The sequence below is a fragment of the Prenolepis imparis genome, unplaced genomic scaffold, assembly GCF_030444845.1.
Source record: "Prenolepis imparis isolate NDT839.2.m4 unplaced genomic scaffold, iyPreImpa1.0 SCAF_1, whole genome shotgun sequence".
NCBI classification, from domain to species: domain Eukaryota; kingdom Metazoa; phylum Arthropoda; class Insecta; order Hymenoptera; family Formicidae; genus Prenolepis; species Prenolepis imparis.
Genome location: NW_028141159.1, coordinates 16,959,409 through 16,973,335, shown reverse-complemented (window position 1 = coordinate 16,973,335; position 13,927 = coordinate 16,959,409). Strand labels below are relative to the sequence as shown.

Below are 13,927 nucleotides of genomic sequence, written 5' to 3'. Positions count from 1 at the left end.
ACTAGAGATATGCGAAATAATTTTGCGATTGATAAAATTCGAGACAATGGCTATTTATCTTTCTCAAAACCACTATTTCTCACAATTGTATATTTATTCGGAAATTGCAGAATATGTTATTTATTATTGTGCGCATGTATGCGTTAATTATTTATTAAAGCATTTATAAAACAGAGTTTATTTATTATTAAAAAAAATTTTTTTCGGGATTTATAAACTTTTATATTAAATATTTATTTAAAGAACAAATGAAAAATTCAATGTGTAATTTTACACACAAACTTTTAATTATGTGAGACGGACAATTTTAATCTTATCAAGTATGCATATTTGATAGATGTGTATCCCCGAATATTGTCGAAATATATATCGCGTTAAAAATAAGGAATCTCGCGCGAGTTTCGTCATTTCGTTTTTTACAATCGTTACTAAATGCACGCCGCGGTAATGCAATGGCTAGTTTCTTGTAGTTTCCAATGACGTATATTAGCGATGAAAGTTGTCGGTTTTCGAGGACAAAAGCAACGCGAGAAAGATGGGTTGCTGATGGATGCTCGAGTGAAGAAGTTGAGGGGGCGGGCGGGAAGGAGGTGAAAAAAAGGGAGCGGAGGAGCGAAACAATCTTCGACTGCGTAGCTTTCTCATTATCGCGATTGTTCCGCGATGAGTACTGACAATGCTCGACACAACGACGATATTTTCGTCGCAGATGGATTTTTTCTTGGAAAAAGGAAGAAATTTTCCCCTACCCTTTTTCCGCTTCTATATAGTTGTGCATTCTCTCTCTTCTCTCTCTTTCTCACTCTTGTTTCCTCCGCCATTCCCGTTCGGTCATATCTCTCTGTTGAGATTGAACACAACTAAAACGAGGTTACAAAGTGTCAATATTACGTCATCGGGTTTCTGCCTCGTCTTGTTTCCTACCTTGGGACAGAGTTTCGTGTGTCGTTTCGAACAGAGAGATTTCGCGAACTGATGAAGTCTAAATTAGTAGTAGCCAGCCACAGACCCGTGACATAAGCTCGTACTCTTTCGATATCTTTGCACGAAAAATAATGAGAAAACTATTGGGGGCAAACAGAGAGGGAGGGACAGAGAGCAAGAGAGGAGCGACTATCTTTTTTTAATCTGTATAAATTAAATGCGCACTTGTGCATCGAACGAAAGATTTGGCAGATATTCAAAAGCGACAGGATTATCCAGTTCGACCTGGCATTTGAACAGTTTCTTGGCTTTTGTGCCAATTTTTTTCTCCAGCGACTACTCGCGTTTCCCGCGAGCCTAGATTCGCGATGCTTCGCAGCGATAAATCTGTAAGAATTTCTTTATGCCACTAAAACGAGAAGTCGAAAAACATATTCATAAATAGAGAACCCAATTCGAACGTGAATCGTGAGGCCGCGTATAGATATCGGAAGGAGGCATTATTTGTTATCCGGATGGTATTTCGATAAGAGAGAAGACGCGAATACCGGATCGATACCGTCTCGGTATCGTTTTCGATCGAGTGCAAATGACACGCTCTCGTTTCATAATTATTATCCGCGCTTAATAGCTATATAAGAGCTACTATTTGATGGTACGATACGACGCGGCTTACCGAGACCGGAAAATTTATGGCGGCTTTATTGGTCTTGCCAATTTCTTATTTATCTCTATTTACGCGTCTCTTCCCGTGTAAGTAACATTTCACAAATTCAGATTTTATTACTGGGAGCAAGGGAGCAATTACTTTATACGCCAATCGTGTGTTTCATTTTACGCGCTTTCTAAGCACTTAATCAAGTTTATCAAGGTTATCACTTTGTCGAATCTGATTAATTCTCAAGTTCCAAGCGAGATGGGATTAAGACGTTAACTAGAGAAGAAAGTCTATATATATATACATTGATGTTTCGAATTTGCGATTACAAGAAAGATCCGGACACGAATGTCGCGTCAATTACTAAAACGAGGAGGAAGAAATCAGACTGACAGTCCTCGGCGTTTATTCTTTTCGTCATTCATTTAAGCTCAATTAAACGGCCTTAATCGCTCATCTTTAATAGACTTCGCAGTCCGGCTACCGGATTAAAAATCGGCGCGGATCGTCGGCTCCTCCGATCTCCTTTTTCCCCGCTTTAGTCTTTCGCTACGTCCGCTTCGTTACGTCGACGGCGAACGACGTCGCGAAGACGACAGGTGGGACTCGGGGAATTGCTCGCGCGAGCGACCAAGGAGACTAACCCAATTTACGGAGGTAAAACGGCGGGCGAAAGTGCGCGCACCCGAGAAATCCATTAAAGTTTCTGCGGCTTTTCAAATTTTCTAAAATTAAATATTACTCACGATTCTCTCAGTTGTGTCCCTTGGCCGTTTAGCCGCGAAACTTGCGGCCGCAATTTTCTATGTATCACATGCTAGAATTTATTATAATCTTCCTTATTTTTTCAACGATATACGCAACATATTTAGATATGTTTTTCTCTTTTGCGAATCGAAAGATGAAATAAATCAAGCATAAATGTCATAATAACACGCAGAAATTTCAAATTAGTATTCGTTAATTAAAACAATTCATATTCAATTAATGTAAAGCATTCTAATTATTTCTAATTGATATCCATTATATTCAATATTCATTACTCGTACATATATGATTGTATATTAACTGCAAAAGCTGCGTTGCAAAGCTGCATTGTAGCCGAGTAGAAATAAATATATTCGCGAAAAATGAGGAGAAGGAGAGGGTAGGAGGGGAAAAAGAGGAGGAAACTTGGGCGAGAGAAAGCGTGTCTCTACGATCGCGAATGACGTTTAATTGGGCCGCGTGGTACATGGACCATGACCAACGAGAAACCGTGCCCATTCTGGTCCGCCCACGTGACAAAGCGACGACGACGACGACGACGACGATGACGATGATGATGATTCTGGCACGGTATCCGACCGCGACCAAACGTTTGTCGTTGACTTTCGCGACGCCAATGATGGATCGCCGGCAGCGGCGGCACTCGATTCCGTTCAAACAGCAGAAGATTAAATCCAAATATACTCGCTACGCTAATTTGGAGCAATGAGTGATCTAGCGGAGCTCTCGAAGCTTGCGTACGTCCATCTCCGCCGATGGATGGAGATGAAAATACCGACAAAGGCGATTACCGAGAGGGAGGGGGTGATTTGAGAGATCATTCGTATCGATGAAAACTTGATAGAACTTTATACGGCGAAAGAATCTCAGTTACGTGAAATAAAATCAAAATTTTGTCGTTCGTCCGATAATGTATCGCGAGTTTTATGTTCGGTGAAAAGGGTGCTTGCAAGAACGTCTGTAAATTCGTAGCGGATTCCCACGACTGTGTCGTTATTTATAGTCGCAGGGATTTTTCGAAAGAGGCATTTATACGGTTATCCACAAGCGAACGACTTCGCGCGCTCGTCTGTAAAGATCTATGCGCGGAAAAAGTGCAACCTCGTTTATTTTACGTACAAATTCTCACGATTGATTTTAACACATTTTAATCTCTCGACAGTTGCGTATATTTATATTATTCACACGAGATGATGAATCGTGATAATCGTGACAGCGTGAAATTTCACCCGAAAGTTACTGAATTGCGCGAGAGTCGATCTCGCGCGAACGCTCAACTTATCCTTCTTTTACCGTATCCGTTATTGTCTAGGGAAAAGTTGCGAGACACGCGATACGAGATTGCAAGAGAAAGAACGGCGCGTCGTCCGTGTCCTGGCACTGATTCTCGAATTGCATTCGTTCGCTTTATTGCCCCGCGGTATACACTGCATAAAATGTCTGCGTCTCGCGCAAATGGCAAAAGAGGATTTACGACTTCCTAGTCGAACCCAGAGAAAGTAGTAGACGCGGGCTCGGTGTTTCGCACCGTCTTCCGTTTATAGTCAAGCGAGCGGACCTGCTGGCGTGTAATGGCTGTTTCGTCTTAACGACTATAATATCGACGCGCAGCCGGTGGCTTTTATCGCGATTTTTTTTCCTCGCGATGTCGAACGGTGTCCATTTTTGTCTATTCGCGTTGAATCCGCCGTGCGAAACGTTATAATCCAAGCATTTCAACAGTTTCTAGTTTGTCGCGCCGAATTTTGTCACGCGATCGAAAGTCGGAGATATTGTATCCGCCGATCGAGTGCCTCCCTTGACTCGATGTTTCGCATCGGGATCAATTTTCGGTGCCGAATGGACGCGGTGAGGTATTTTCATCATGTATACATACGTGGCGCGCACCGGCTGCATTAATTAAAGCACTTTGATACTGTCAATGTTGATTAGACCGCTCCGGGCTTATGTTTCACGCGCGTGCATACGTTTCACATTGAGATTTCCGTTCGCCAGTCAGCAAAGTCCGCAGCGCGAAACTTGGGCGAGCTATTCCTATACAGAGTTGATAAACGCGGATAATCATGCGGGTTGGAAATTATCCATTCGGCGAGGAACACGCCGGATTACGGCGATCGGTGGCTTTATATAATGGACGTTCGTCACGGCATATTGCATTTCCGAAAATAAACTCGCCAGTGCTTTTTCCTTCACGGAAAAAAAATATTAATTATCATAATATATAATAGCTAAATTTTTAGTGTATTCCTATATATATATTACACCTGAAATTTAGTTATACCTTGCCAAATTTTAGCTAGCGGTAACTAATATTTTTAAACTATACTTTAATAAAGAGTTTGCTGTTAAATTATAGTTAAAAATATTACTTATTATAGAGCTAAAATTTAGACATGATACATAAATTTTATTTTTAAATTTGTATAATATAGAGATATCTAAAATTTAGCTATAGTAGTTAATCTTTTTTTCATGTTCATATTTCGTGAAAGCAAAAACATACCGACTCACTCACAATCAGTCTATCTTTCTTGAAATTTACAGTCTGTGGGAAATCAATTTCGCGCTGATTTGTGGAGAGAGAGAGTGACTCTCTCTTGCTATTTTTTGCATCGCCAATTATATCTTCGAAATGTTTTGTCGTTGAAAATATATTTCCACGGCGACGACGCGCGGATTGCATCTTCCTTTCTTTGTCAGGCATTTTGCGGAGATAATAGTGTCGTTATTTGCGAGCCGGCGGAATCATGCTCCTTATCATTACCGTATGAGTCGGCAACAATGGGGGCGGACAATGGCAGCGCTCGATCGACGACAATGGATTTTGTCGCATTCTCTAATCCGCGTCTCTCGACGATGCGTTGTGTTTCTCGCTAATTAGCAAGAACATAACGTTTTCCCGCTCTTCGACAGCGATGGATGATGATCCTCCCATGTCGAATCGCGCGCCACAAGCGTTTGAATTCAATGAAGTTGAACGAGAGCGCAACTTTTTTCATCATTCGCGAAAGAGAATCTAAAATTCCTTCGAGTGCCGCTTGAAAATTTCAGGTATCTCTCGCTCGGATAATTTCCTCCGCAATTCTATTCAAATTTCATCATGGCGATTTTATCTTTTGTATCTCGCTCCGGTGAGACACACACACACGCGTGAGATGCACGATATATGTATACAGTAGTCTCTACTAATCCAACTAATCGAGAGTTAACCCTTGCTCCAGGAAATCAGGGAAGCCTCAATGAGATTTCCGCGCGGCAGAGATGATCCCCTCGTTATTATATATGGAGAGGGTGAAATAGACGGCCGAATATATAATTCGCCCCGTTATATACCCGGGCATTGAAATCTATGGCTTTATAATTGTTCGGCCGTTTGTCTTACGATTGTCGCGAGTCAGAAATACAACACTATGGTAATGTATTTCATGAAGCTTTCAGGATTTACGCGTACAAAAAGAGAACAACCCCCTTCCCCCTTTTTGCACCGTGAGTGGTTAAAAACTAGCGAGAAAAAAAGTACGGGAAGAAAGAACAGTAAAGGAAAGGAAGAGAAAGAAGACAGTGTAAGGAGAGAGTAAAGGAGTAGTAGTCCCAGGAATCCATTAACGAGCGCCGTTTTCATATCTTTTCCATGCTCCACTCTCGTGCACTCGTGTGCTTCTCCTTTCTCTTTTTCAATCCTCGCCACCCACTCTTAGCCGACTATGCATCCCTCTCTTCGTCTCTTTCTCTGCCTTGGTGCTTGAAAGAGAGCATCCACCGGCACAATAGATCGTTCATTACCGATACCGGAGCCCGAAAAGCGGAAAGATATAGTAATGTAGGAAAGAGGGTGGGCGGCTGTGAGAGAGATGTGCGTGCAAGGTTGCATTCGTATGTGTGTGTTTCGCAAACGCGTTTATACACGGCGATATCGCGCACGTATAACGGAGATACGAAAAAGACGGGCGTAAAAGAAGGTGACGGTGCTTTCAAGAGAGATGGCTAGGGCCATCGTCACGCTTCGGATCTCCATATCTTCGGAGAGCAACGCTTCGCGGATCACAATTACGGGCGAAATCGCGTCCGATGGCTTTAAATGTAAAATCGCGCTCGCCGTCCTTTTAATCGCTCGACAATTTAATCATAGCGATCATACGCGCATGCTTCATACATATATATTGAAAAAACATAGAACGATAGACGTGAAAAGAGGATCATTAGTACTGAATACTGAGCACTGCAGTTAAATGATGCACATTAAAATATCGAGTGCGATAGAGACGGATATAAAGTTATATTTTATTTTTATTCTTTTCTTATTTTATTTTATTTTTTAAACGCAAAATCTATACTATTTTTACATTACTACACTTGTGTTCTCATGGTTAAATATGACCAATTATATTGAAAACTTATAATTATTCCATTCGAAGAAATAATTAACGACTTGTCCATCACTTTAACATTTCTTTTTAAACTTTGATTGAAATATTTATTTTAATCAGGCTGCATTTGATCTATTTCAGTGACGTGTTAAGGCTGTGAAGAGGATCCGAAAGTGACGGAACTAGCGGGCATTTTAATCGCGACCATCGATGGCGGCCGCGAGTTTTCCTCCAAACTTCTCCAACGTTGGTGTATTAGAGAATTGGTAAGTGTTTTATTTTTGTATAAAATGTTTATTATAAATCGAGTTCACTATAAAAGTTTGTGAATATCGAAAAAGCTCTTGTCCCGACGCGTATCAAATTAGTAGGTTTGCTATTATTTATGTACAACTTTATAAAATCAATACTCTAAAAATATTAAGCATCGACATAGCAATAATTTAGTAATTTATTATAATTATAGTAAATTATTGGCGAAATTTCTCCCAAAACAGATTTCTGTTTTTAAATCAACTTTTCGTTTAAATTGCCCTCGATTCCTTAACATTGAATAAATAAAGAGTTGCAATAAATGATAAATTGACTCGAAATTTGTCGAGATTTTCCGTGTTGTGATTTTAAAAACATATAAATTTATAAACGCGATCATCGAGGACATAATTAATTCGTATGCATGAAAACTCAGCGCTTTAATCAAGCAAATAGAGTAGGCTTATGCTATATGTCTCACTGCATGTCGGTAATGCGTAAACCTGTACTTCCTGTTTTAAGCTGTTTTACGATCGTTGTATACACAGTGCACGATATACACTGTAAAAATATACATTCGTATCAACGATAAGATGGCGATATAGAGTTTCAATTAGCTTAACGAGACTATTTAATTTGCATCTTCGTTACTACTGAATATTAAAACTAATCTATTGAATATTATTCCAATCGTCAACACGTCGTAGACGTGTCAAATTATCTTTATATGCAATATGCGAGCATCTATAATATTGAACGAACCATTTCTCTGACACTTTGCCAAGAATGTTGCGAGAGATCATTAATCATCATCATTTTATCTTATATTGAAACTATTCAACTTTTGACATTAAATATGTCGGCGGTTGAGAACTCTGGGAATTAAAATTTAGCTAAAGTGCGAAATCTCTATTCGAATTTAATCGAGGAATAAAATTCCGCCGCTTAATTTGCGCGCGCGAGCAATCTCGAACTCGCGAAGAATTTATTTTCATTTCCCATTAATTTCGTCCTTTAATCTTAATTAAAGAATCTCCCCGTCGCGCGTTTCGTACGTTACTCGTCGCAAATCATCCCGCGCGAGTCCGAGATTTGAGCGTGATATTTGTACGTCGTCAGGCACAATAAAGTGGCTTAGACAATGCGGCATTGTTGTATACACGTTTCCGCGCAAGATATTTTGCACGGAAGGTCAGATGCCGTATTATCGTCCGCCCGTCATGGACGGAATGGAATGGTTGCAGCGGCGGGGAATGAAAAGTAGGTTTCTTCTATTTTCCAGTTTTGATTAAAGTTCCTTTTAGGAAGAGAGCGAACACACATAGCGATTCTTTGCACACACACATACACATACTTACATACATTCATACCGAGATGAGAATTCGCGTGCCACGCACGTACTTTCGCAGCCTTTTCTCCCATTATGTTTCCGCGATTCTCTAGCCGAAAGGGAAATAGGCAAGTCCGCGTATTTGCGATTATAAGTCTTTCTTGTGCAGCGCGCCCTTCTTTGTTCCTGACCCGTGAACCTTGCACGCCTAAGATCGAACAAGGAAAATAATAATCAGAAGGATCGCTTTGTATCAGTACGGTAATATCCCTTGCGAATGTTTTCTTAAGCCATGCAGAACCATATGACGATTCGCTCTCGCGAGAGCTATATCGCGGATTATTGATGATCTACTGGTCATCTACACGAGTAGGAGGCATCAATATTACACGCAAAATGTCAACGTTTTGGCATCAATTGAAAGGCTCGAAATAGGAATCGAGAAGAGAGCAGAAAATATCGCGCGTGTTTAATTATACGTATAATATATATCCGGATACATTATGTGCGATATAAATATCGCGATGAAATATCCTTGCGATATTTATAATAATTATATGTGCGATATCGTGCACCTTCACTTTTCTTTCTAGCGATTAAATGCCATACCGATCGTTCGAATGTCGATTAATGACATTAGCGTGGATGATTATATCATTCACCGCGATTGATTCGCGGTGATTCAAATTCGACTATATATCGTGTCGATTTTTCTCGTTAAAAGAATTTAATAATAGATTTCGCGTAATATGCCTCACAGATATATTTTCCATTCGGGGAACGGGTATTGTAACGAAAAAAAAAGAAAGAAAAAAAAATCACGAACGTGATGTATTTATAATTATTATTTGTACTTTTCCAGACAATGACAACCTTATATTTTCGCGACATTGTATTCTACGATATTGTAATGTATTTTGAGTCACGTTATGTTTCAAAATGGCGTTATCTCGTTTAAACAATTCTTCAGACTTCAAACAGTAGTCCATTTGTGAACGCGTTTCTATTTACAACAGCATCCACCCACGAGTTGGTACATTTAGCATTTGGACGCTTCCTCGTTATGAACATACATAATGAGCGGATATTAAATGACGAACACAAACTACGGAGGCGAGTTTCGTTCTCGTATTTTGCGTACGCGTATTTTGTTGAATTGAACGCGAGAGAAGAGCTAGCGCTTGCTCGTATTTTCGGACAGTTCATTCAGTGGAAGGTGTGACAATCGGCGCTCGCCACTGAGAGCCCGGTGCGTTGACGGTTCCTTCGCGACTTTGAAACGCATGTATATGTATGTGCGTACGTGCACGCGAAATGACGGCAGGTGCGAGGTCGCCCACGCGACGTATATTGGTCGACAAGATAGAGTGGGTGGCGTCCACAATTAGATGATGTTAGCGCGTGCGTACGTCATAAATTGATATTACGCCAACGGCGAGAGACATACGCGCGTCTCTCGTCGTGTCGTGTGGGTGACAAACCGTTCGGAATTTTTTTTCTCTTTGCTACCGGCGTGTGGAATTAATTTGCGCGACGGCGGGCGGAAATAGAGATTGAAATATCTGCTGTGGCCGAGTTTTCCAGAGAGATCGCGCGCGACGCGACGGAGACGACTGGAAGCGGTCAGTCGTGTCGCGATGTCAGGCGAACTCGACGTCGCATTCGAACTTGGTCGAGGAACTTCTAAACGAGTTTAAATACTTGATAAATCCGCGGAGAGATACACATATATCGCGCGTTGCGCGCTATTTTCGCGTTTGCACGGTCTTTTTTTTTTATTTATATCTATTACGGTTATCGTATCGACAAAATGCGCGATATATGTAGATGTTTGTTTCCGTTTCCTTCTTTTATTCGTCTTTTTTTATGCCATTTTTCACTGCCAATTTCTGCTGCCAATTTTATCCCAACGGCTATTGGCGTAAACACATATCGATTTATAAAGCAAATTGTTGAGATTATTTATTGATATTTTAGGAGATTTATTATATTGCGAAGCAATAATATTAAATATTAAATTAATATCTAATAATATCTCTGATATTAAATAATTTAATGATTTTATTACCTTCGAAAGGAGAACATTTTTCGCATATCTGGAATATTCAATAGATAAAGTCTTTATCCCCCTCGATCAATTTCCGTTCCATCCGAGTATAAGATCTTCGTCAGGAATTCTATTAACGCGACGAGATTAATTCGCGCTCGACTATGATTGGCACATCGCGATATCATTATCTTGAATTTTATACAAGCCGATGCGCCCATTTGTAATCCCTCAAAAGCTCGAAAGCAAATCCGGAACTAGAATTCCCGGTAGCCAAATGGAGCACTCTTCGCGTTGACTAGCCAAAGAAATTTATTACCGTGAAAATAAAGCTGTTTTAATGGAGGTACCACGCCTGATAGCTCAATATGTTTGCAGAGAGAACAACGACAATTTATAACAATTAATATTAAAATCCATCGCGCAAAAATAAGTATAGCTATATAAATTTCGATAAAAAATATCTATAAAATAAGCATGTAATCTCTTACAGTGATAATAAATGAGGTATAAAGATACGATATTTATATATAATCTTATCAAGATTGTGGGTAAATTGCGTAAAATCACTTTTATTGAGTAATCCGTGCGCACTGGGACAATCCTCGGGACTATCTTTGTGGCTCAAGATGGAGGGTGAATCCCGCCTCTCTTGTATCGTGCACTCTCGTTCCACCCCGGCGTAGAAACCACAGCGATGGCCCTACATACCGCACGGCAGGGTCGTATAAACGAGTTTCGGTAGAAGTGGCTCGCAACCCACGAGTTTCCGGTGTTGCAGGATTGCCATGACCGGTAACGCCTTTGCTACGGTACACCGCATGATACCGCATCTGTTCTGCATTATCCCCGGTGTCTAAAATCACCGATAAATAATCGATATAATCGATATATATAACGCTGTTTATCAACGTCCCATCGCGCTTTTAATTGTCTTGTTATCTTATAACGAGCACACGTTTGACAATTAAATCAAGTAATCATAACGTGGATCTCTTTGCAGTTTATTATATTAGAGATCCTCTTGCTTCGAAATTATCTTCCCAATCGAATTTACGATATAATATATATTACGTTCTAAGAATTGTCCATGATAAATAACACAGCTGTTGCGTTATATTAAATCTCTAATACTCTTAATATTGCAAACGCGCGCATTGCATATCGCATTAATTTGCCGAGTAAAAATAAATTAGAGACTTTCGTGTCACATTCCGTAAGAATATCACGGAAGTTCCAGAATATCCGTTCCGATTTCTTTTTGCGGTGACCTTTCAGGTCGATACGATATCTCAAGCTTGACAAGTGAAACAAGGAGTCCGTGTTACGACAAGCTTTTGGTAATGATTTTTCGTCGAGTGATATCGGTGCCAGGATATCAAAAACCGATGGTAGCCGTGATACACGCGAATAATCCGCCTTCTAGACTTCACATTTTTCGCTGGATTATCCTCGATGACGTTGTTAATGAAAGATTGCATTTAAAAAAATTCTAAAAGACGTTAAAATATATTGCGTTCTGTGATGCATCTTAATTAACAGGAGCATTATTTGTTTTCAATATATATTGTCTTTCTTGATTAAAATTGTTATCTTTTTTACCATTAAATATAAATTATAATTTAAATTAACTTATTGTATATAATTTAAAAGAGTTACTAAAAGAATTACGTGAAATAAATCAGTCTAATTATAATAATAGTCATCTGTTTTTTTTTTCTACAAAAATATCGTGGCATTAATATTTAGTTTCTGGATTTCGAAAGTATTTCGGGAATTCGTTTCGTTGCCATTTGATCTTTAGCATCGGTTATCGACTTTTAATATTGTACCATTGAACGTCTCTATAAATGAAATCGCAAACTAAAAACATTCCACTTAAACATAAATCGTCCATTTGTTTCGCGTCATGGCACCGTTAATTATATATTTCTTTCATTGCTTTATACAATGAAGACACCAGAATGCGATGAATAGCTGTCCCTAAGGGAAAACTTGCCGCGATGTGTACCAGCTGGCACGCCAGGCACATGGTGGGTTGTACTACTTGCGAGAATCTCCTCCGCCATATACTTCGCTCGCGACCGTTTCTTTTTTCTCTTTATTCCGTATTGAAAACCCATTATTATGCCTTACTTTTGCGTGTAACTAGAGAGAGTAAGGTGAGACAATATGGAAAAAAATATTACTCTTTCGATAAATTTGCTGCTTTACGTTTTACGTTGCGTTTATGTATCTCACGTTACGAGCGAGCCATTAAATTGATTATGACGACGTGTAATACCAAATCTCTGCCAACTAATTTAGCCTAGTTAATATTGCGAGATGTCACAGATCATTATCGCGTCCGGTTCCAGAATGATTGCCATTTAAATTTGGAGAGTTTCGTAAGACTCGATATACCAAGTCCGATTTAATGTAAAACGACGCATAGAGACTTGTTTTAGAAATTATTCGAAACTTCTTTAACCCATTTTATATTTGTAGTACTTGTTTCTATCTCTAAAAAAATTGAAACGGTTTCTCACGATCCGCCATCGAGTGCGAGTTTTCTCTCTTAAGAACACTTGTTAAATAACGACAATAGCGAACTAACTCCAATTTCGGAAAATAATTGTTTTACGAGAGAGAGATGCGCCAAGCACTCTGTATTATTGCCAAGAAACTAAAGCACGTGCGTCTTACTTGGTTTTTTCTTCAATACGATATACACTTAACAAACTCCTGTTTTTCTCTTTGGTAATAGCTCTTTTCTCACGATCAGCTTTTTTTACATCTTATTTTTCGGTTATTTCAAATGTCTCTCAAAAATACTACGAATTTCAGCAGACAATATTTTGCAATTTATTTTGCTTTCTGTATGAACTATACGCAATTTGTATTATGATATTTTTTAAACTATTTTAGAAAATCACATAATATATTTTTTCCCCGCGTCTTATTATTTCACATTCTTATATATTTTATTGAAGCTGAAAGACTTTATACAACCGTACTTTGAAAAATTCTCGAATTCCTTGTAATGTAAGTGTTGTAACGTAACTTAAGAGAAACATGCAAAAGATAAATATTTCTAAGTATTATATGCAGATTTGCCTTGATGTCAGCCTCTATATTTGTTACTTTGCGATACTTGTGGGGTTCTTATTTGGTTTCCTTGTCGTACCCGTACACAACACAACCGCCTTCGTATTTCTCGCCTCGGTATCTCGGCACATCTTGCGACCTGTTCTCGAAGGTAGGAAACGTAGGTAGAAAGATGAAAGAGAGAGGGCCTCCGTTTACGGGCGGTAAGTCGGCCAATTTATGGCACTCAGAAATTTATAGGTTCAATTTCCGCGATATTTAAACGACTCGACGGCTTAAAATCCTCGCCACCCGCCGTCCAGCTTGCTTACGCGCACGCGCGACAATTTTCGCCGATTTTTTTTTATTATTCCGAAACGTGGCATAATAAAATAACTGTGCCGTTGTTATTATTTGCGCGCATTCTAATTTGTTATGCAAACTATTTTAAAAATCTAGAAAATCGTGAATGTATATATATACAATCGGTTTGAATGCATTAATAATAAAATTAA

At 39.3% G+C, this 13,927-nt stretch overlaps 1 protein-coding gene across 7 annotated transcripts in view; it reads left to right on the top strand.

Moving 5' to 3' along the window:
* Window positions 1-13,927, top strand: part of Msi (RNA-binding protein musashi) — a 96,355-nt gene that overhangs the window by 29,874 nt on the left and 52,554 nt on the right. For all 7 annotated transcript variants that reach the window (XM_083033006.1, XM_083033044.1, XM_083033027.1 and 4 more), the window contains one exon: window positions 6,859-6,983. In XM_083033006.1, coding sequence (XP_082889132.1) covers window positions 6,928-6,983 — 56 coding nt within the window. In that variant the 5' untranslated portion in view covers window positions 6,859-6,927. Of the gene's footprint in view, window positions 1-6,858; window positions 6,984-13,927 lie in introns of those variants that run through there.